General features: G+C 37.6%; 2 protein-coding genes across 5 annotated transcripts in view; one reads left to right on the top strand and one right to left on the bottom strand.

Annotated features, from left to right (window-relative positions):
• The window catches only part of USP50 (ubiquitin specific peptidase 50), a gene marked incomplete at both ends in the record, with an annotated part of 40,658 nt that extends 19,826 nt beyond the window's left edge, over positions 1-20,832 (top strand). The window contains one exon of the mRNA XM_084240509.1: positions 20,641-20,832. Within this exon, the coding sequence (XP_084096635.1) occupies positions 20,641-20,832 (192 nt within the window). The remainder of the gene's footprint in view (positions 1-20,640) is intronic.
• Positions 20,833-22,220: 1,388 nt separating this feature from the next.
• The window catches only part of USP8 (ubiquitin specific peptidase 8), a gene marked incomplete at both ends in the record, with an annotated part of 40,958 nt that continues 39,538 nt past the window's right edge, over positions 22,221-23,640 (bottom strand). For all 4 annotated transcript variants that reach the window (XM_084239522.1, XM_084239523.1, XM_084239524.1 and 1 more), the window contains 3 exons: positions 22,221-22,406; positions 22,522-22,654; positions 23,328-23,470. In XM_084239522.1, the coding sequence (XP_084095648.1) occupies positions 22,221-22,406; positions 22,522-22,654; positions 23,328-23,470 (462 nt within the window). The remainder of the gene's footprint in view (positions 22,407-22,521; positions 22,655-23,327; positions 23,471-23,640) is intronic.

The following is a 23,640-nucleotide window of genomic DNA, read 5'->3' as shown; positions in this document are numbered from 1 at the left end:
TTGCTGTGAACGTTCTGGTACCTTTTTTGGTGAACACAGTTCTTTTGGGTATATACCTAGGGGTAGAACTGCTGGTTCAAAGCTATGCTTATGTTCAGCTTTAGTAAATACTATCCAACATTACTTAAAATGAAGTATATTTTAAATCGTGTGTTATTAATTTTTTCATATTTATTAGCATAAAGTTGCTTGCTTTATTCTCTTTACATTTTGAAATCTCTATTGTATGCTCAGTTCTCTCTTCATTCACTACTATGTGTCTAATTTTTTTTCTTGCTCAATATTTGACTAAGGTTTATCTATTACTCATCTGAAAGAACCAGTTTGTGGTTTTGTTAATTCCTTTATTTCTTTAATGTTCTGTATCATTCATTTCTAGTCCTTATTCTTTTATTCTACTTGGTTTTAATTTAGTGCTTTGATCCACTTGTTATGTTAGAGGTGCATTTAAATATTCCAAACATCTGGGTTTTTTTATAGCTGTCTTTTTGTTACTTATTTCTAAGCTAATTACATTATTTTTTCAAAAAAATAGTCCAAATATTGTTCATTCTTGGTATGTAGTGGTCTGCTTTGTGCCCTGGTTCTATGTATGCTTGAAAAGAATTTTAAAAAATAAGCGTTCCATATATCCATTAAGTATAATTTTTAACTGTTCAAATACTGTCTAATCAAGTCTTTTCCCCTTAATTCAGAGATGTTTATTAAGATAGATGATTTTGTCAAATTCAGTAATTGTTATATTTTTATTTATATAATTTCAAGCAATATTTGCAAATTTATAGCTTTCTGCGGGGAATATTTTATTCTTAATCATGCTTTTTTCAGAATATCTAGTCTCATTGCTAAAACTATGCCAACTTTCTTTTGGATGATATTGCTTGTTTTCTCTCTACCTTTTTTCCTTTTCTCTTAAATGCCATTATGATATTATATAAATATGAAAGACTGCACATGATAGATATCATGAAGCATAATAAATGAAGGATAATAATAAATGAATACCTATGAAATCATCACTCAGCTTGCAACCTTGAATATCACCAGTACAATTGGATCTATCTTAATGTGCTTCCCCTATATCCTTTGCCTTAGACCCTTGAGATTAACTATCCTGAATTTAATGCTGATTACCTTGACTGTTAGTATCATTTTATTATATATATCTCTAAACAATATATTGTTCAGACTCTTGCATTTGAGCTTTATAAAAATGCATTATATTTTTTGGACTTTGACAAGTTGCTTTTTTACTGTTCTGCTTTTTAAGATTCATCCATGTTTGTAGCTGTAGTAATGTCATATTTAGCTATAATTTCACTAATACATGATATATATTGTGTGACTATATTATCCTTTGTTTAATGATGGACATTTGATTATTTCAGATATTTGCTATACTGAACAATGTTGTATGGGGATCTTAGCATAAGTGTGTGAGAGCTGTAGTATACATATGTAGAATCACTTAGATCATAAATTATGTGCATATTTAATTTTCTAAATAATGATACTGGTTTTCAAAGTGATTATATACACCTACTACCATCATCAGACTTCATAACTTTTGCCAGTCCTAGTGGGTCTGAAGTTATATCTCATTTGTTCTTAAAATAATTTGTGATTATTAATAAGGTTGAGCAATTGTAAAATTCTGTTATATTAGTCTTTTCTAGGAAAATTAATTTTTTGCATATTTTAAAGGATTGTTTTTTTGGTACTGAGGTTTGTTTGTTTTTTTAATATTTATTTATGCATACAAGAACTGGGGTGTAAGCCAAAGGTGAAGGGGGTGAGAGGATTCACCAGAGACAGAGTGAGGAACAGAACAGGCAGACCGACTGAAATACACTGCTGAGGGGAGCAGCGAGCAAGACAGGAGAGGTCTGCTGGGACATGTGGGTTGCTGCCTGGCTGGCTGGGGATCAAACTTGTGCTGCAGTGGCTGTGGATAGCTCGATAGCTCTGTCTTTAACCGCTGTGCCACCGGGGATGCCCCAGTACTGAGCTTTTTTTATAGTGCTCCTTTGTAGGTTATGTTTGTTGCAAATAACTTCTCAGTTTTTGGTTTGTACATACTTTGTTTCCCAATTTCATGGAGATAATTCACATACCATAATATTCAACCTCAGATGCATAGCTGAATGGTTTCTAGTATAATCAGAGTTGTGCACACAACACCACGATTCAGAAATTCCCTAACCTATTCCTCTTCCCCAAGTCCCTGGCAACCACAACTTTCTATGATTGGCCTTTTGTGGACTTTCGTACCCATGATATTATACAATCTGTCACCTTTTATAAATGTCTTTTACTGAGCACAATGTTTTTCTTTTTTTTTTTTTTTCTTTTTTTTTTCTTTTTTAAATTTTATTGTTATATTCCCCATACAATTGCAGCCCCCCCCATTCTGACCACAATCCCTCCCCTCCCGCCCCCGCCCCCCTAAAAGTGTCTCTGGTTCATAGTTTTTTGTTGATTTTGATTTTCACTTTCTTATAGTTATTCCTTTTCCTGGTCCCTTATTTAAGTTTTCTAGATTCCTGCTATGAGTGAGACCATCCGGTATTTTTCTTTTTCTTTTTGGCTTATTTCGCTGAGCATGATCCTTTCCAGCGCCATCTATGTTGCTGCAAATTGCATGTGTTTATCTTTTTTGAATGCTGAGTAATATTCCATGGTATATATGGACCACATCTTCTTGATCCAGTCATCTATTTTTGGGCATTTGGGTTGTTTCCAAAGCTTAGCTATTGTAAACAGTGCTGCTATAAACATAGGGGTGCAGGTGCTCTTTGGAATTGATGTTTCTGTGTCCTTTGGGTAAATACCTAGGAGTGGAATTGCTGGATCATATGGAAGCTCTATGTTTAGTAGGTCCAGAAATCTCCACACAGCTCTCCACAGTGGTTGGACCAGTTTGCACTCCCACCAACAGTGCAGAAGAGTTCCTTTTTCTCCACACCCTCGCCAGCATTTGTTGTTGCTAGTTTTTTTAATATGTGCCATTCTCACTGGTGTAAGATGGTATCTCATGGTAGTTTTGATTTGCATTTCCCTGATGGCAAGTGATGTTGAACATTTTTTCATATGCCTGTTGGCCATTTGCATTTCCTCTTCAGAGAAGTTTCTTTTTAGCTCTTCTGCCCATTTTTTGACTGGATTATTTTCTTTGTTGTTGTTGAGTCTCATCAGCTCTTTGCAGATTTTTGTGATCAGTCCTTTATCATTAGTGTTGGGTGCAAAAATGTTCTCTCAGTTGGTGGGGTTTCTCTTTGTTTTTGTTATTGTCTCTTTTGCTGTGCAAAAGCTCTTTAATTTGATGTAGTCCCAGCTGTTTATCTTTGCCTTCACTATCACTGCTTTGGGTGATGTGTTTGTAAAGATGTCTTTGATGTGCAAATCACGTAGTGTTTCGCCTATATTTCCTTCTATATATTTTATGGTTTCAGGTCTTATGTCTAGTTCTTTAATCCATTTTGAGTTGATTTTTGTGTATGGTGTGAGGTAGTGGTCAAGCTTCATTCTTTTGCATGTAGCGACCCAGTTTTCCCAGCACCATTTATTGAACAAACTTTCTTTGCTCCAATGCATAGTCTTTGCTCCTTTGTCAAAGATTAGTTGACCATAGATCTGTGGGTTTATTTCTGGATTTTCTATTCGATTCCATGAGCACAATGTTTTTCAATGTTCATCCACATTGTAACCTGTTGTTTTGCCAATTATTCTGTTGTTGGATATACAACATTCTATGTATCTACTTAATCTGTTGATAGACATTTGGCCGCTACTCTTTTTTGGCTTATTATCAAGAAAAGCTGCTATGTACATTTGTGTACAGGTTTTTGCATGAACATCTTAACATGCTTTAGATATATACTCAAAAATGACAGAAATCAGTCAGATTGTAACTATTTTTTTATTTTTACATTCCCCATATAATTGCAGCCCCCTTATTTTGACCCCAATCCTTCCTTTCCCCGCCCTCCCCTCCATAGTGTGTCTCCGGTTCATAGTTGTTTGTTGATTTTGATTTTTTTCTTTCTTTCATTCTTTTGCATGTAGCGACCCAGTTTTCCCAGCACCATTTATTGAACAAACTTTCTTTGCTCCAATGCATAGTCCATAGTGTGTCTCCGGTTCATAGTTGTTTGTTGATTTTGATTTTTTTCTTTCTTATATTCTTTTTCCTGGTTCCTTATTTAAGTTTTCTAGAATCCTGTTATGAGTGTGTTACTCAATTTTTAAAAAGATTTATTTATGCATACAAGAACTGGGGTTCAAGACAGAAATGCAGGGGGTAAGAGGATTCACTAGAGGCAGAATGGGGAGCAGAACAGGAGGATCTACTGAAAGGCACTGCTTAGGGGAACAGTGGGCAAGGCAGGAAAGGTCTGCTGTGACATGTGGGTAGCTCCCTGGCTGGGGATCAAACTCATGCTGCAGTGACTGCAGTTAGCTCCATAGTGCTGCGTCTTAACCCCTTGCACCACCAGGGAGGCCCCTTGTAGCTCAATTTTAACCTTTTGGGGAAGTGCCAGCTGTTTCCAAAGTGGCTATAGCAATGTATGAGGTTCTAATTTTTCATATCTTCACCAACACTTGTATGGCTAATATCAAAAAGTCAGTAACAGGGGCCTTCCTGGTGGCGCAAGGGGTTAAGATGCAGCCTGTGAAGCTGCCGGCAGCTTCTGCAGCATCTCCCGGCCAGCTAGGGAGATACCCACATGGTGTGGCAGACCTCTCCTGTCTCACCCGCTGCTCCCCTCAGCAGTGTACTTCAGTCAGTCTGCCTGTTCTGTTCCCCACTCTGTCTCTGGTGAATCCTCTCATACCTCACACCTCTGGCCTCTATCTCATCTCTTGAATGCATAAATAAATCTTTAAAAAAATATATAATTTTTTTGGTTGATGGTTTCATGTTCTATGGATGACTACCCCAAAGTGGGAATGCTGGACCATACATTATTTGCATTTTTAGTTTTTTTTTTTTTTTTTTTTTTTTTAGGTAAATCCAGATCATTTTCCAAAATAACTTTATCAGTTACATTCCCACAAATAGTGTATGAGAGCTCCTCATTCTCTGCATCCTTTTAGGTTTGGTTTTTGCTATATCCCATTTTACTATATATGTATGTGTGTGTGTGTAGTAAATATATATATATTGTTACATGTGGAGTTAATATACCTCATTGTGGTTTTGACCTGCATCTCCTTTATTAAAACTGATGTTGAACATTTTTCCATAGATATGGAAAAAATATATATGGAATATATATTTGGAAATATATATATAGCTGGAATATATATGTAGGCCTTCTGAATATAGTCTTTAGTATAAATTGTCCATTTAGATCTGCTGCACATTTATTGATTGGGTTGTTTGATTTTTGTTGTTGTTGTCAAATTGAATATATTTTTAATGTATCTTGGATGTCTGGTTACATCATATGTGAATATTTTCTCCCATTCAGTAGAATGCCTTTTTAATCGGTTGATATTTTCTTTGTGTAAAAACTTTTTAATTTGAGGTAACTCCAAGTATTTTTGTTTATTTTGTTTTTGTTCCCTTACCATAGGGTTTGAGGTTTTTTTTTAAGATTTATTTATTTATGCATACAAGTGCTGGGGTACAGGCCAGAGGTGTGGGGGGTGAGAGGATTCACCAGAGACAGAGTGGGGAGCAGAACAAGCAGATGTACTGAAATACACTGCTGAGGGGAGCAGCGGGCAAGACAGGAGAGGTCTGCTGCACCATGTGGGTAGCTCCCTGGCTGGGGATAGAATTCATGCTGCAGTCGCTGCGGACATCTTCATAGATTGCGTCTTAACCCCTTGCGCCACCGGGGAGGCCCCAGGGTTGAGTCTTTTTATAACATCTTTATAACTTCTCTTTATAACATCTTGATATTATGAAAGGTATAGCCATTTTTCCTATATATTTTATTGTTGCAGGTTTTCTAAGTCTACAGTCCTTTTAAAGTTTTTTTAAAGATTTATTTATTTAGGGCCTCTCCGGTGGCGCAGCGGTTGAGCGCTGGGTTGCGAAGCTGTCCGCAGCCTCTGCAGCGCCAGTTCGATCCCTGGCTGCTCCCTGGCCACTGGAGGAGGGTCCCACATGGCGCGCAGACCTCTCCTGCTGCCAGCTGCTTCCCTCAGCAATGCACTTTGGTCCTTCTGCCTGCTCTGCTCCCCGCTCTGGCTCTGGTGAATTCTCTCACCCTCCCGCGCTTCTGACTGTACCCAGTGCTTGTATAAATAAATGAATAAAAAATAAATAAATCTTTAAAAAAAAAGATTTATTTATGCATACAAGAACTGGGGTGTAAGCCAGAGGTACAGGTGTTGAGAGGATTCACCAGAGAGAGTGGGGAGCAGAACAGGCATATCAACTAAAATACACTGCTGATGGGAGCAACGGGCAAGGCAGGAGAGGTCTACTGTGCCATGTGGGTAGCTCCCTGGCTGGCAGGGGATCGAACTCATGCTGCAGTGGCTGGCAATAGCTTGATAGCACTGTCTTTAACCCCTGCGGCACCAGGGAGGCCCCCCTTTTTAAATTTTTGTGCAGTGTTCCAACTTCATTTTTTGTGTGTCCATCCATCCAGTTTTCCCAGCACCATTTACTAAAAAGACTTTTTTAAAATTTTTTAAATTTTTGCATAGAAGAACTGGGGTGCAGGCCAGAGGTGTGGGGGCAGGAGGGGAGATAATTGTGTGTGTGAGAGGATTCACCAGAGACAGCGTGGGGAGCAGAACTGGTGGATCTACTAAAATACACTACTGAGAGGAGCAGTGGGCAAGACAGGAGAGGTCTGCTGTGCCATGTGGGTAGCTCCCTGACTAGGGATGGAACTCAGGGATGTAGTGTAGAAAGACTCTTCTTTCTCTACTGTATGGTTGTGGCTCCTTTATCATAAATGAAGTATTGACATATGTGTGCATTTATTTCTGTGCTTTCAATTCCATTACATTGATCCATGTTTCTATTTTGATTACACTACCATATTGTGTTATTACTGCTAGTTTATATATAAAATCTAGAATTGCTTTATTTGAGGTTTTTAATGGCTCCATATAAGTTCTAATATTTTTTCTATTTCCCTGAAAAATATCATTGGTATTTTGAAGCAGATTGCATTAAATCTATGTATTGTTTTTGGTAGAATAGTTATTTTATGTTTTTTTTAAAAGATTTATTTATGCATACAAGAGCCGCGCAGGCACTCGTGTTGCAGAGGCTGCAAATTGCTTTACAGTGCGGTCCTTAACCCCTTGTGCCACCAGGGAGGCCCAGAATAGTTATTTTAACTACTTCATTCTCCCTATCCATAAACATGGAGTATCTTCCCATCTCTTTATATTTTTACCTATGTCCCTCAGTAGCATCTTGTAATTTATACAGCATTCACTGTATAAATCTTTTACTTAGGTATTTGATTCTTTTTGATGTGATTGCAAGTGGAATTATTTTCTTATTTTCTTCCTCATTATTTGTATTTAAAAATGCAACAGATTTTTGTACGTTAATTGTGTAACCTACCACTTAGCTAGTTTTTGTTTTCAGTAAATCTTTGAGTATTTGGGCCTCCCTGGTGGCGCAAAGAGTTAAGCACCGCACTACGAAGCTATCTGCAGCCTCTGCAGCACGAGTTCAACCCTCGGCTGGCCAGAGAGAAACCCACATGGTGCAGCAGACCTCTCCTGTCTTGCCCACTGCTCCCCTCAGCAGTGTATTTCGGTCCTTCTGCCTGTTCTGTTCCCTGCTCTGTCTCTGGTGAGTCTTCTCACCCCCCCGCATCTCTGGCCTGTACCCCAGCTCTTGTATGCATAAATAAATCTTTAAAAAAAAAAAAAAACTTTGTAGGGTTTCCATATACAGTATCCATCATTTACTCACGATCGTTTCATTGTTTTCCAGTCTGGATTTCTTTTATTTCCTTTTGTTTGATCTAGCAAAATCTCCAATACTAAATTAAACAAAAGTAGTAAAAGTGGGTAACTTTGTCTTGTTCCTGGTCTTAAAGGAAAAGCTTTCAGTTAACATTAAGTATTGTCTGTATGTTTGTAATATATGGCGTTTATTTACGTTCCTTCTAGTCCCACTAAGAAATTTTAGCATAAATGTGTGCTGAAACTTGTCAAATACTTGCTCAGCATCAACTGATTAATATTAAATTATGTGGTTTTTATTTTTTGTTGATATATTAACATATATATATTAACTAACTAATTTACATACATTAAACCATCTGTGCAGCCCTGGGATAAATTCCACTTCATCATGATATATAATCCTTGCTAATACATTGTTGAATTTGGTTTACTGTTACATTAAAAGTTTTCACATCAATGCTCGTCAGGTATAATCGGTCTGTAGTTTTCTTGTGATTTGTCTGATTTTCATATTAGGGTAATATTGGCATCATGAAATGTATTTGGGAACATTCTCCTTGGAGTTTTAGAAGTAATTTGAGCAAGATGGACATAGGTTCTTTAACAGTTTGATAAAATTCACTGTAAAGCTGTCTGGTGGCGTCTGTGTTAGACGATTGTGGATTACTGTTTCAGTTTCCATGATTATTACCAATTTATTCAATGCTTCTGTTTCTTTCTGTTTAGAGCTCAGTAGACTATATTGTAGAAATGTGTTCCTTTCTTCAAATTTTTGAAGTTATCAGTGTACAGCTGTTCTGAGTAATTTTTTTAAAGATTTATTTATGCATACAAGAGCTGGGGTACAGGCCAGAGATGCAGGGAGTAAAAGGATTCACTGGAGACAGAGCGGGGAACAGAACAGGCAGACTGACTGAAATACACTGCTGAGGGGAGCAGCGGACGAGACAGGAGAGGTCTGCTGCGCCACGTGAGTTTCTCTCGGGTGGGCTGAGATCGAACTCATGCTCCAGAGGCTGCGGATTGCTTCATAGTGTGGTGCTTAACCCCTTGCGCCACCAGGGAGGCCCTGTTCTTAGTAATTTCTAATATGATTTGTCTTCATAATTTTGCTGACAATTGGCTTGAGAATGTTCCACGTGCACTTAAAAAAAAGTATATGCAGCAGACTTTGGGTGAAGTGTTCTGTAGATGTCTGTTAAGACTATTTGGTCTAGCTCCTCATTTAAGACTATTTTTTAAAAAAAATTTATTTTATGTATTTTTTACATTTTTTTCATTTTTGCACAATGTATGCATTTTCATCTTGGTTATAGCCCGCATAAAATTCCCACCACCCTTGTTTTGATCCTACTCCCTTCTCTCCCCCCTGTAGTGTGTCTCTGGTTTATAGTTGCTTGTTGATTTTGGTTTTTACTTTATTATAATTAGTCTTTTTCCTGGTCCCTTATTTAGATTTTCTAAATTCCTGCTATGAGTGAGACCATCTGGTATTTTTCTTTTTCTTTCTGCCTTATTTCGTTGAGCATGATCCCTTCCAGCGCCATCCATGTTGCTGCAAATGGCATGAGTTTATCTTTTTTGATTGCTGAGTGATATTCCATTGTGTATATGTACCACATCTCTTGATCGAGTCATCTATTTGGGGGCATTTGGGTGGTTTCCCTAGCTTACCTATTAAAGTGTTTTGTTACAATAAACATAGGGGTGCAGGTGCCCTTTTGAATTAATGTTTTTGTGTCATTTGGGTAAATACCTAGGAGTGGAATTGCTGGGTCATATGGAAGCTCCATTTTTACCAGATTGAGGAACCTCCACACAGCTCTCCATAGTGGTTGGACCAGTTTGCACTCCCACCAGCAGTGCAGGAGAGTTCCTTTTTCTCCACAACCTCGCCAACATTTGTTGTTGCCAATTTTTTTAATATGTGCCATTCTCACTGGTGTGAGATGGTATCTCATTGTAATTTTGATTTGTATTTCCTTGTTTACAAGTGATGCTGAGCATTCGTCCATATGCCTGTTGGCCATTCACATTTCCTCTTTGGAGAAGTTCCTTGTTAGCTCTTCTGCCCATTTTTTGATTGGTTTACTTTGTTTTTGTTGAGTTTCATCAGTTCTTTGCAGATTTTTGTGATCAGTCCTTTATCATTAGTGTTGGGTGCAAAAATGTTCTCCCAGTTGGTGGGGTTTCTCTTTGTTTTGGTTACTGTCGCTTTTGCTGTGCAGAAGCTCTTTAATTTGATGTAGTCCCAGCTGTTTATCTTTGCCTTCACTATCACTGCTTTGGGTGATGTGTTTAAGACTATTATTTCCCATTGTTTCTCTGTAGCTGATCTATCCATAGTTAAAGATGGAGTATTGAAAATCCTCATTGTGCTACTGTCAATATCATCCTCTAGTTCTAATAATTGATGTATTTATCTTGATGGCCCATAATTTGGTGCACATTTGTTATATTTTTACTGTATTGGGCCTTTAATTGTAATGTCCCTATCTCTTACTACCTTTTTCAAATTGGAAATCTATTTCATCTGATATGAATAATGGTATTCCTGACAGTTTCTGATTGGCATTTGCTTGTAGTATTGTTTTCCAGTCCTAAACTCTTAAGTCTATGTTTGACTTTGGTGAGGCGCGCATCCTGTGAACAGCACAAGGTTGGACTTTGTTTTGAAATCCATTCAGCCACTTTATAACTTTTAATAGATGGATTCAAGCCACTTATAATGAAGGTGATTAGTGAGAAAAGAGCTTATTTTGCTATTTGTGTTTTTGGTTTTATTTTTTAGTTTCTTTCAATTTCTTGACATCTTTTATGCTTATTTCTGGTTATGTTTTTGTTCTTATGTGTTCTATTGATTTTGCTTGAAGATTATTCTGAGATTACTGTATGATGGTTTGTTCTTGTGTCCTGTTAAATAACTTGATTTCAAACTCATTCTGATATGCCACAATTTTACTTGTGTATTTGCCTTTTTTTAAAGATTTATTTATTTATGCATACAAGAATTTATTTATGCATACAGGCCAGAGGTGCAGGAGGTGAGAGGATTCACCAGAGACAGAGTGGGGAACAACAGGCAGACTGACTGAAATACACTGCTGAGGGGAGCAGTGGGTGAGACTGGAGAGGTCTGCTGCGCCTAGTGGGTTTCTCTCTGGCCAGGGATCAAACTGGTGCTGCATTGGCTGGCGATAGCTTCATAGCATTGTCTTTAACCCCTGTGCCACCAGGGAGGCCCTAGTTTTTGTTTTTTAGTGAATCTCCTTACACTACCTCTGTCTTGAATGATACATGGGCAGGATAAAGTATTCTAAGTTGGAAATCTTTTAAGTATTTTAAATATTCCCTTCAGGTTTATGAAGTTTCCACTGAAAAGTCTGCAGACAGTCTAATACGTATCCCCTTGTAGTGATCATCTTCATCTTCATGCAGTCTCATAGTCTCAGCCTTTATGGTCTTCCCATTTTTCATCATACATTGAGTTTCTCAACTTGACAAGCATGGTTATTACTGTTACCTTCAACGTCTCACCAGGCATATTCTGCAGTTCTGTTGAATTGAGATTGATCTCTGGATTTTTGTTGTTGTTTTTGGTTCCAGTTTCTATATGTCTCTCCATTTTTAGTTATTATGGGTTGTAATAGGGAGTTTCCTTTTCTTATCTTGATAAATTGGCTTTATAGCTAATAGAACCTAGCATCTAACAGAAGCTGGGGATAATCCTAGGTTTCTTATCTAGGACTTATTATTGATTTTATTATTTTATTTATTATTTCTTAGACTTTTTAGTCTTCCTACAGTGCTGCAGTACCTGAATTGTGTGGTGGGGATCCACAATGGTCTCCTCTCTTAGCTCAACTCTTTGGTGAAATGTCTAATATAGCCTTTTGCCAGCCTCAATCTCTAGGCTGAGGACTGGACTGTAGATGCAATGCTGAGTGAGGACTATAGTTGAGACAGGGCCACAAGCTGAAAATTGTTTTCTTCGCTTTTTAAATAAGGAGCTTTACCCCAGAATCCTAGCACCTGTTAAGATCCAGGTGCTTCAAATTCTGATTAATGTGAGCATTCATTTTTTGTGGTTTTGGTCCTGGATAGGGGTGTGGAGTAAGGTAGATGTTTTGTATATCACAATCACAGTCTGCAACTAATATCCTTTCAAAAAAAAAAAAAGATTTATTTATGCATACAAGAACTGGGGAGTAAGCCAGAAGTGCGGGAGGGGGATGTGAGAGGACTCACCAGAGACAGAGTGGGGAGCAGAACAGGCAGACTGACTGAAATACACTGCTGAGGAGAGCAGCAGGCAAGGCAGGAGAGGTCTTCTGTGCCATGTGGGTTATCTCCCTTGCTGGCCAGGATGGAAGTCATGCTGCAGTGGCTGGCGATAACTTGACAGTGCTGTCTTTAACCCCTGCGCCACTAGGGAGGCCCTAATATCCTCTTCTTGAAGAGTGCCATCATTTACAAATGATCTAATCTGGCTCTAATCTGCCTGAGGCCATAGGAAGACAATCTGGGCTTCCAGTGAGAGTGGCTAGCTCTGGTCCACAAGACTCCTGCTCCAGAACGCAGGTGGTCTGGCAGGCACGAGACACGTGAGGTTATGTGCTGAGTTGTCTGGCCCTGCCTCCACCTCCACTTGTGCTGAGCCACCTCTAACAAGAGACCAGGGGTGCAAGTTCTGCCTGACTGCTTGGACTAGGATTGCAAACTCTTGTATACTTGATCATTTCCAAGGGATAATGAATTTTCTCACAAGTCCTCCTCTCTGCTAATAGACCCTTGATTACATCCTGGCTTGGCTCTGCCTGGTGACTCTTTAATTTAATCTTATGTTTGGGTATGTTCTCTCTAAACCTACTTTGTTGAGTTTCTATTATAAATGAATGTTGGCTTTTTTCAAATTCATTTTTGCATCTGTTGAGATGATCATCATGAGTTTTACCCTTAATTTTGTTATATTGCATCGTTAATGTTGAAGCCATCCATTGCATCCCTATAATGAATCCTACTTGATTGTGGCATATGATCCTTTAAATGTATTGCTGAATTAGGTTTAGCTAATATTTTATTGAGAATTTTCTGTTAGTAACAGTGGCCTTTCTGTGTGTGTGCGCGTGCGTCTCTCTCTCGTCGGGTCTGGTAAGTGATGCTGGTTTTGGAAAATTGGTTTGGAACTGTACCCTCTTCAATTTTTTGGAAAAGCTTAATAAATAAACCTTTTAAGTGTTTGGTAGAATTCCCAGTGAATCCATCTGGTCCTGGACTTTTATTTTGGGGGAAGTTTTGATTTCTGATTCAGTCTTCTTACTGGTAATTGGTCTCTTTGGATTTTGTTTCTTCCTAATTCAGTCCTGCAAGATTAGATGATTCTAGCAATTTATCCATTTCTTCTAAGTTGTACAATTTTTTGGTTGGTAATTGTTCATAGTGGTTTCTCAAACTATTTCTGTTGAATTATTCTATTTCATTTCTGATTTCCCTTTCAGTTACTATTTTATCTTTTTTTTTTTTTTTTTTGGTAAGTCTAGCTAATGCACTGTCAATTTTGTTTCAAAATACCAACCCTTTCATTCACTTTTCCTATTGTCATAGTCTCTATTCCAGATCTTTATTATTTCCTTCTGTTAACATGTTGCTTTTGTTGTAGTTCCTTCACATGCAGTGTTCCAGTGGTTGAAATTTTTCTTGTCTCAAGGTCACTCTGTATCACTATGAGCTTCCCTCTTAGAGCCACTTTTGCTGGTATGTCAAATTTCTACTTTGTCAAATTTCTACTATTCAGCTATTCTCAGATCTTTCAGAGAAAATTATTCCACACACAATGTATATGTGTTGTGTCTGCATTAACCATCTTGAACTGCTTTTCCTAAGACTTTCCTTTAAAGTCCAACCTAAAGTCTGAATGATAAAGATCTATTTACATTTCTTCCATTGGTTGACCCAGTAGTTATTCAGTAGCATACTGTTTAATCTCCAGATATTTGGGTTTTTTTTTTTTAAAGATTTATTTATACAAGAACCGGGGAACAGGCCAGAGGTGCGGGAGGGTGAGAGGATTCACCAGAGACAGAGCAGGGAACAGAACAGGCAGACTGACAAAACACACTGCTGAGGGGGAGCAGCGGGCGAGACAGGAGAGGTCTGCCACGCCACATGGGATTCTCACCAATCGGCCGGGATAGAACCCACGCTGCAGAGGCTGCGGACAGCTTCACAGTGTGGCGCTCAACCGCCTGCGCCGCCAGAGAGGCCCAAGATATTTATTTTTTTACAGCTTTCTCCATATATGATTTCTAGTTTCATTCGATTGTGGTGAGAAAAATGTTTGACATTTCAGTCTTAAATTTTAGACTTGTTTTGTAGCCTAACGTGGTCTCCAGGTCAATCCTGGAGAATGTGCCGTATGGTCTTGAAGAATGTGAATACTTTTAGAAGGAATATTTTGTATACATCTAATATCTCCTTCTGGTTTAATGTGTTAATGCTGATGTTTCCTTATTTTCTGTCTGTCTGGATGATCTGTCCATAGATAGAATTAGGGTATTAAAGTTTCTTATTTTTTTTTAATATATATATTTTTAATTTTTGCATAGAGCAACTGGGGTCTAGGCCAGAGGTGATGGGGGAGGGGAGATGAGAGGATTCACCAACAGAATTGGAACAGAACTCTGGTGGGCTTACCGAAATACACTGCTGAGGGGAGCAGCTGGTGAGATAGGAGAGGTCTGCTGCGCTGTATGTGGTTTAGCTCCCTGGCCAGGGATCAAACTCAGGCGATTGGTTGTGGTGATAGTGCTGGGATGTAATGCCTAGGTCACCAGGGAGGCCCTGTTTTTTTGTTTTTGTATTTTTTTTTAAGTTTTCATGTATTTATCCAATAAGAGATGTCTTCCAGAATTTAAAAATAGGTTGGATGCCATTAGTCTTTGTGAATAATGCAAGTAGCACTTTAAAAACATCTTCACGGTATTGTAGCACTGTTTTATTTATTTATTTATTTAAAAAGATTCATTCATTTATTTATACAAGCACTGGGTACAGTCAGAAGCGCGGGAGGGGATCGAACCGGCACTGCAGAGGCTGTGGGCAGCTTCGCAACCCAGCGCTCAACCACTGCGCCATCAGGGGAGGCCCAGTAGCACTGTTTTATTAAAAGTGAATCCTGGGCCTCCCCGGTTGCGCAGTGTTTGAGCGCTGGGTTGTGAAGCTGCCCGCAGCCTCTGCAGCGCCGGTTCGATCCCCGGCTGCTCCCCGGCCACCGGAGGAGGGTCCCACATGGCGCGCAGACCTCTCCTGCCGCCCACTGCTCCCCTCAGCAGTGTACTTTGGTCCTTCTGCCTGCTTTGCTCCCCACTCTGGCTCTGGTGAATTCTCTCACCCTCCCGCGCTTCTGACTGTACCTAGCGCTTGCATAAATAAATAATAAATAAATCTTTAAAAAAAAAAAGTGAATCCTTATTCATATTTCCAAACTATAAATGATGGAGAAATGATGTATCAACACATTGGAGATCATATATATTACATACATAAAATCCCCTATGTCTTATTACCTATGTACAGTCAATGTATGTATTTAAACAAAGTGAATTCTTATTAAGCAAACATTTTTACATATTGTACCTTCTCTAGCTTTTTGTGCCTCTATCTTTTGCTTAACTTTCAGCATTCAGCCTGGATAGTCTTATCTTCTGGTACTATCTCCTGAGCTTTCTTAAGGTCAGCCAGTACTTGATTGTATTTTAATCGTTGCCATACTTGAGCCTATGATACTTTGGTATATGATAGTCTTTTCCAAGAATCTCCAAACAACTGTCTTGCTCTCTGCCAACTTGACATTTTCAGTTAAAAAGCACCAAGATTTTGATGCACAGTCTTGTGCATCACCAACAATAACTGAAGTCTTTGATTTAAGGTCTTGTTTTGTCTGATTTTTGTCTGACTTGTCTGATGCAGTTTTGGATAAAATATCTGCCAACAATTCTAAGGCAATCTGACCAACTCACTCCCCTCCCGTGTCGATATTAAAGATTCAGGGATTACTGGGGTTGGTGGGGTGAACCTGGGGGAACAGGCAGACATGCTGATTTGCAGATGTGTTTGGAAGTAGGCTCAGAGCACCTCCTGGCTGCTAAGCGCTGCAACCTGGGAATGCTTCTCCTGTATTATTTTATTGCTGTCAATTTTCTCCCTTTAGGTTTAATATTTGCTTTATATATTGAGGTGCTCCTGTTGGGTACATAAGTATCTGTTAGAGCTTCTTGTTGGATGGACCCGTCTTTCAATTCCTACTATCCTCTCCCCTTTTACTGAGGTAACATTGATTTAGAACACTGTACATGACTTGGATAGGATCACATCCTTCAATTGCATACTACACCACATCCTTTCCCCCCTTTTCTTGCAATCTTTGCTTTAAAGTACTGTTTTGTCTATAGTAAGTATGGCTTTAAAGTTTTATGTTTCCATTTGCAGGAAATATTTTCCATCCCTTCATTTTTATTCTGTTTCTGTCAGAAGTGGGTCTCTTATGGCAGCATATAGATGAGACACCCTCCTCTGCCACATTCAACCACTCTGCCCTCTAAATGGAGAATTTAGTTCATTTACATTTAAGGTGATTATTGATGTTATTTATTGCCATTTTGTTGTTTTCTGGCTTTTTGGTAATGTCTCTGTGTTCCTTTCTCTTCCTCTTCTCATTTTTTTTTTGATAGTCTCTTCCTCAGGTTTGATAACTTTCTGTTATGTTTAGATCCTTTATCATTTTGTTTTGTTTCTGCTATCGTTTTTGCTTTGTGGTTACCGTATAGCTCACACGTAGTATCATATGTATACAACATTTTAAGTCGGTAGCAACTTAATTTTGAAATCACTCTAAAACTCTCCTAAGAATAGCTTCAAGAATTGGGGTCCTAATGGAATATATAATCTCCTTTCTGGATGGTACTGGTAGGCTATCACAGGTCAAAGAAACCACATTTGTCCCTCACCCCCAGTCTACATTCTGAGAGCTGCTGCAGCCATGGTATACCATGAGGGCGGGGTACATGGGGAGTCAACTAACTCTAGTAAGGTAAGGGAAGTCCTTAAATGCCACTCTCTGGCTCTAGCTATAGTAAGGGTCAGTGTAAATGCAAAAATGACACCTCCCAGTGCCTCTGTCCCACAAGAGTTGCAATAGATCCTTGTCCTGGCAGGTGTTTTAAGATTAGGTCACGGGCTTCCTTATGTATCACTTAGGTGCTTTTTTGTGTGTTAGGTCTTAGGGTAAGTCTGCACTCTTGCTCTTAAAAACACAGACTATTTTCCAGCACCTTTGGGTCTCCTGGTCCACAAGTCCCTTTGATTTTCAAAGATATTCTGAGGGGCTGTTTTTCCAGTGCAAGTTCCAGGGACTGGGGAACTTTGCAAATTCCCTCTTAGTGTAAGTCTATGTCAGGAGCGGGGTTTTGTGGCAAGCTATCTCTACCTCTTCTACCCATTTTTTGTGTTGTCTTTTTGTCACTTTTGAGATCTTTTTGTTATGGAGTTGTTCAGCTACTCTCAGATCTTTCAGAGAAAATTATTCCACACACAATGTGTATGTGGTATGTCTATGTTAACCATCTTGAACTGTTTTTTCTAAGACTCTTTAAAGGCCAACCTAAATTCTGAATGATAAATAACAAACGTAGAACTGGACTTTTAAGAAATCTATGCTATGACTCTAGTAAATTTCAGATTATTTCCATATAATTCGACTAGTAATTTGGAATTATTTCAGTCATCTTTTGTGCTTTAATTTAAAAGAAATTTTATTAATTTCAACTTGAGGGTGACATTTTTACTCTTCCATATGTGTACATGTTCCACGCATTCTCTACTACACTACCGGTAGACTTCCCCATTCCCTCTGGTAATCATCAAATTCAAGATTTATTCTCACTGTATTGTGCCTCTGTGTGTTTTTTGGTTGCTTATATTCCTCAGATGAATGGAGCCATCCGGTATCTAACTTTCGATTTAACTTTACATAATCACCTTGCATTCCATCCATTTTGTCCCAAAAGCCACTATTTCATTTTTTTTTAACCCATTTATCTGTTGAAGGTCACTTAGGTTGGTCATCTTTTGTGTTTTATGTTAACTTGATTTCTCTGATCATTTCCTTTTTCTTCTTGCTTATAAAGTCTTTAGTCTATTTACCCTCAGTTCTTTAGCAATTACCCTTAAAACATTAGCTTTTTTTTTAAAGTTAATTATGATCCCTATACTATTCTCTCAAAACAGAAGAATCTTTTAACATTGTAATTCTGATGACCAACTATTTCTGTTTTCCAGCATTTTGGTTTTAACCTTATATATAACTCCGGAGTATGCATTATTTTTGCTGGCTTCATAGAGCTCATGTTGATTTAGACTTGCCACGGTCTTTACCAATTTTCTTGCTTAGCATTATTTTTTATATATCACTTCTTCCTTCTATATTCAATTTTGTTTTTTCGTGTGGGACATTTCAGTATGTTCTCAGTGAGGATCTGTTAACCTAAAGTCTCTCCTAGTCTTGGACTGAAAAATTTAGTTCACTTTGATTCTTGAAAACTTAACTAGAAACTAAATTCTATATTAACAAGTTTTTCCCCCCATCATTTGAAAGCTATTTCTGGCTTCTGTGGCTGCTACAGAGTAGTTCTACCATCCAACTATTCTCTCATAGGTTAATGTCTTTATTTTCTGGCTACTTTTAAGATTTTTCTTGATTTTTGTTGTCCTGCAGTACTTTTATTCTTGGTTTGTGGCATTTCCTAAGTTTGAAGATTCATATCGTTCATTAATCATCACTTTTAATGTTTCCTATTCTTACATTTTCTATTCTTTCTTTCCAGGCATATACTGAATGTTACTCAATTTTCCATCACTTACACTGCATTCAGAGTAATTTCCCCAGTTTATTACATTCATTCTCTCCAATTCTATGTACTATTTAATCTCTACACTAGATTTTTCAGTAATATGTGTTTTATTTCTGGAAGTTCTATTTCATTATTTTGTTAGCTGCCTTCTCTTAAATCTCTAATAAGTCTGCCTATTTACTGCCTTCTGATTCTTATTTATGGTGACTTGTTCCCCTGGGTGTTTTCATTAGCATTTCATGTATAGGTATCCTGTGCAACACTGATCCAGAAAGTATTTTTTTTTCTTTCTGCCAAGTACTTGAAAAATACTTCGCATATTAAGTTCACAGCTCTTTGTATTAAATCCAGAGGTAGTGTAAATTTGAATTTCAAACTGATGAGAAGGTAGGTCTGTAGTAACAAATTCATGAAAATTCTATTCTATATACTTAGAACCTATGACAAGCACTAGAGGATGGATTCTTTTTTTTTCCTAGTGTAGTCTTTCAGGGTAAATTTCTAAGAATCCTGACAATGTATGTGAATGTCAATCCAACTCAATTGGTAGTGTTCTATAATTGTAACTGCGTGACCTTTATAACCCAAGCACTCTGGTTACAGGAAACAGGAACTGTCCTTACACCCACAGGTCAACCACACATCATATTTCTGTTTAACTTTCTCTATTTTGGCCTCTGGGAATAGCTCACTACACATCACTTAGTTATATATTTCAGAGGTTACTTACCCTCTGTCATCCAACATTCCTCAGTTTTACAGCAAGGCTTCTTTCAATTTGCCAAACTTGCAGGAATAGTTTCTCTAACATGTAAGGGGCAAGGTGGGGAAGATAAAGGTCTATGGAAACAATAAGTACTTCCTATGTGCTACTTATGTAATATAAGAGAGATATATCTATTAAGACAAACCAAGTCTTCTTACCCTATTTATATAAGGGGGATTAAAATCTCAGAATGATTAAATAATTAAGGTCACTGTGTGGTACTGGAGCTGAATTCATAGTCAGAACTGACTATTATAACCCATTTTCCCCTCTATACACAAGGGTTAGCAAATAATCTGTAAAAAGTCAGTGAATATTTTAGGCTTTGCAGGCCATTTGGTCTGTTGCATGTAACCAACTTTACATTAGTGTATGAGCAGCCACTGAAAAACAAACAAATGAGCATGGCTGTGTTCTCATAAAGCTTTATTTAAGGACATGGAAATCTGTATTTCCTATTTTCACATGTCACAAAATACTGATATTTCCCAACCATATAAAAATATAAAATGTATTCTTTCTAAGACTCATTGGCCATGGTTTGTCAACCCATGCTTTAATCACACCACCTTTTGAGAAGTGAGGCTCTCCATGTTGTCGTTTCTTAACCCAGTAAAGGGAAGTTGAAAGACATGGGAAATCAGAATGGAAAAATTCTCTTTTGGGCCCTAGGTGATGATAATGTCTCAAATTATGCAGTTGTTTAAATGTCTATTTTGGCCTATCTATAAAATTAAACTATAAGCTCATTTAGGGAGGATGACTGTCTGAATTTACATATTTCTTTAACAGCCTCTGTACAGTAAGTGCTCAATGTATTAATTTGATAGATAGTACTCAGATAGTGCCAAATATCCTATTTTCAAAGATTCTATTAAAAGTGGGCTCAACATAGGAGCAGTTCTAATGAAATGCTAAATACAGTAGGCAGGTTATATGTGTGATTTAACAAAATTATTTCCTTTTAATTTAGTATAAGAATGTTATGGAAAATATTTGGGGTCCCTGCCTTTTCTAATAGCTAGTATGCACGGTCATACATTCTAAGTCTGCTATTCCTTCCTCTCCTAGAACCACTTTGGTGATCTGGATGGTGGCCACTACACTGCTTTCTGCAAGAACTCTGTCACCCAGGCCTGGTATAGCTTTGATGACACACGAGTCAGTGAGATTCCAGATACTTCAGTTCAAACTACTACAGCCTATCTCCTGTTTTATAGCTGCCAGCCCTTTTCTATACCTATCCAAAAATGCAAGAGCTAGAAAAATGGTTTCTGAAATTTGCAAAACAAGCAATCAGAAACTAGTACTTCGATTTTGCTTTGTCATTAAACTCTTGCTTGTTTCACTGACATTTGTTTTCTTGCATAATAGGCAAACTTTTGAAAGATAAGTTAAATATCTTAATTGTGTAACTTTTGTTCAAGTGGCTCTAATTGATCAGATAATGTAGTCAAGAAGCTCTAAGTATCTTAGACTAATGCAGAACAAGAAAAGCTGTCAACTCTGATTCAAATCCCATTCTTTTGTCTTCTGAGATTGTTTTTTAGGATCCTATGTTATTGACCTAATTTTTAGCCACGGAGTCCTAAGGTAAATAAACCTTAAGTTGCTCTATCTCTTAATACATCGATCTGTAAAGAGATGATTCATAATGCACTTCACTTTGCAATCATGCTTGACTCCTATTCCTTTTTCTGTTAAGTGTAGGAATTCTACTCCGGTTAGAACAAGTCTAGGTATTCAGTTATTATATCTTACACTGACTTCCAATTCTAAGAATTGTTAAGTTATATATGCAATTCTGAAGTCAAGTTGAAGGAATGGTGGAATTCAGTTCTGATATAACAATAGCAAACTAAATTTTAAGTGGATGTAGTACTATAAAACCTGTAGTTCTACTGTCTTATGTTAGATACATAACATTAAAGACAGAACACTTACAGGATTTTAAGTAGTTCTTTCATTAAGATTTTAATATAGGTGTAAATGAAAATTCTTATTTTAAAAAATTAAAGAAAAGTTTCCATTTATTCTTCAGAGTAAAGATTTAGTGCACAAATACAGCCCAAAGCCAACAGAAAATAGCTTTGCCCTGTCATTTCCCTAAGAAAGCACTGCTGTTACTCAGAATAGGCCAAAAGAAAAAAATGCAATCCTCTGAGTTCTAGGCTTCAAAAATGAACCAGGTATTATACTATGTACATCGATTTGATGTGCAAGTGTGCAATAAATATATACACATACATTCCTATCTGCTTTTCATCATTCTAGAGTATTCATAGTATATCAAGCTGGGCTTTAGAAGTATGAAAAGGCCATACAGTGAAAAAGAAAATAAAGGATACAATGGGTTTTAGGCCCGAAGAATAATAATGCTTAGCTAGTTACTTTAACTTTGGAGCAGACTAAAAAAGTTGTTTTGAAATAAATGGTACCTGTAAGGAGTGCTTACTGCAATACTTGTTACATGTTATTAGTCAGTTTTTTGATAATAGCACTGACCTGAAATATATGGTAATAGTAAGACAGTTCCCACTGTCCTAGAATTCCCCTAATGGCCAGCTATAGCTATTCAATATCTTTTTAAGCATTTCAAGAGTTGTGTTGCTCAGCCTTTGAAAGTTAACTAGCTAATAACCTACTTCTCTTTATGTAGCTACATCAGTTGCTCGTGGTCCCAATGAAGTATAAAAGAGGATATAAGCTGCTGAAGATTTCACAGAAGAAATGGAGATATCAGAAACTTCATGATCATCAAACTTAAACCACCGCTGTCTTGCTGCATTTTTACAATAGGCAGTATAATGGCCTCCATCCAGTCCACCGTAGTGATTCTGTGCCAAACAAGACAGAAAATCAATTCAGTTGAATTATTTTAAATTTGTCAATTCCAAAGCGCTGTTTTTTCTCATGAAGGAACAAGTATTTTCAGTTCAATGAGATACTTACTGAAACAGAAAACAAGTTATATTTCTTCAAATTGTTCTTTGGACCAATAACATACTGCGACAGGTCAAGATTTTCTAATGGGAAGTCCACAGATGTCTGTAATTTTTGCTTCCACCTGCCATCGTAGGAAAAACTGCAGAGCAAAATATTACAGCAATTACACTGACAGATCAGACATCAGAAAACCCAAATTCATTAAACAACCTAGATTTTTATCTAGGACAGTACAACAATCCATTTCAAATATTAAGAATTTTAGTAATGGAGGACCTGTACACTTGGTTTCATTTTCCTTTTACAGATGTGGAAACAATAGCGACTTGCTCAAGGTCAAAGAACTTGAGTGGCAGGGTGATAACTGAGGCATCTGTACTCCACACAGACTAAAGATTCAGTGTGAAGACATGGGCTATATTTTATATCTACCTCACCATTACTTCTTCCATGACACAGCTAGACCTTTCTCACTGGCTGGAAAAAATTGGACAAAAATGTGCCTGCTGTCAACAATGGCATCATTTATTATCTTTAAAATTACACATTTCATATTCAGCACAAGATTTTTACCTTTTAATGATTAATTGTTTTATATTAAAGTTTCACTGATTTTTTAAAAAAACAGAATTACATGAAATAGTGTTTTGTCATTTTGCTCTATTGCAAACACTAAGGTGAACTAATAGTTTCATTGTTTCTGCTTATTTTCCTAGAGCTACCCTAACTTTTCTTAACTATGCATCACTGGTAGGCAACAACATTCAAGAATTCAGAATTCCCTCACAGGTAAAACAAGTTGTCCCCTTTACCGTTTCAGATGCACTAAAAGCACAGGTGGCAACTTCCAGATTTCTATCTTTTTCAGAGAATCCCGTCGAGCTCTGCAATGACTACAGTAAAACCTGTTATTATCTGTGAGTTTTTCTTCTTTGGAAAATAACCTAAGGCAATCCTGGAGAAAAACACAAATAGATTTATTCAACAATAAGCTAGAATAAAACAGCTCCCGCTTGCACAAAGTGTATGATCTAGTGAAGAACACACACGGGAGACTGGTGAGTGTTGCATGCCCTAAGAGCAAGAGGAACTGACCCTTTACCTTTCTACCTGGTGCACAAAGGC

The sequence above is a fragment of the Talpa europaea genome (genome assembly GCF_964194135.1).
Source record: "Talpa europaea genome assembly, chromosome: 8".
In the NCBI taxonomy this organism is placed as follows: Eukaryota; Metazoa; Chordata; class Mammalia; order Eulipotyphla; family Talpidae; genus Talpa; species Talpa europaea.
Note: the sequence above shows the minus strand (reverse complement) of the source record. Positions and strands in the feature narration are given on the sequence as shown.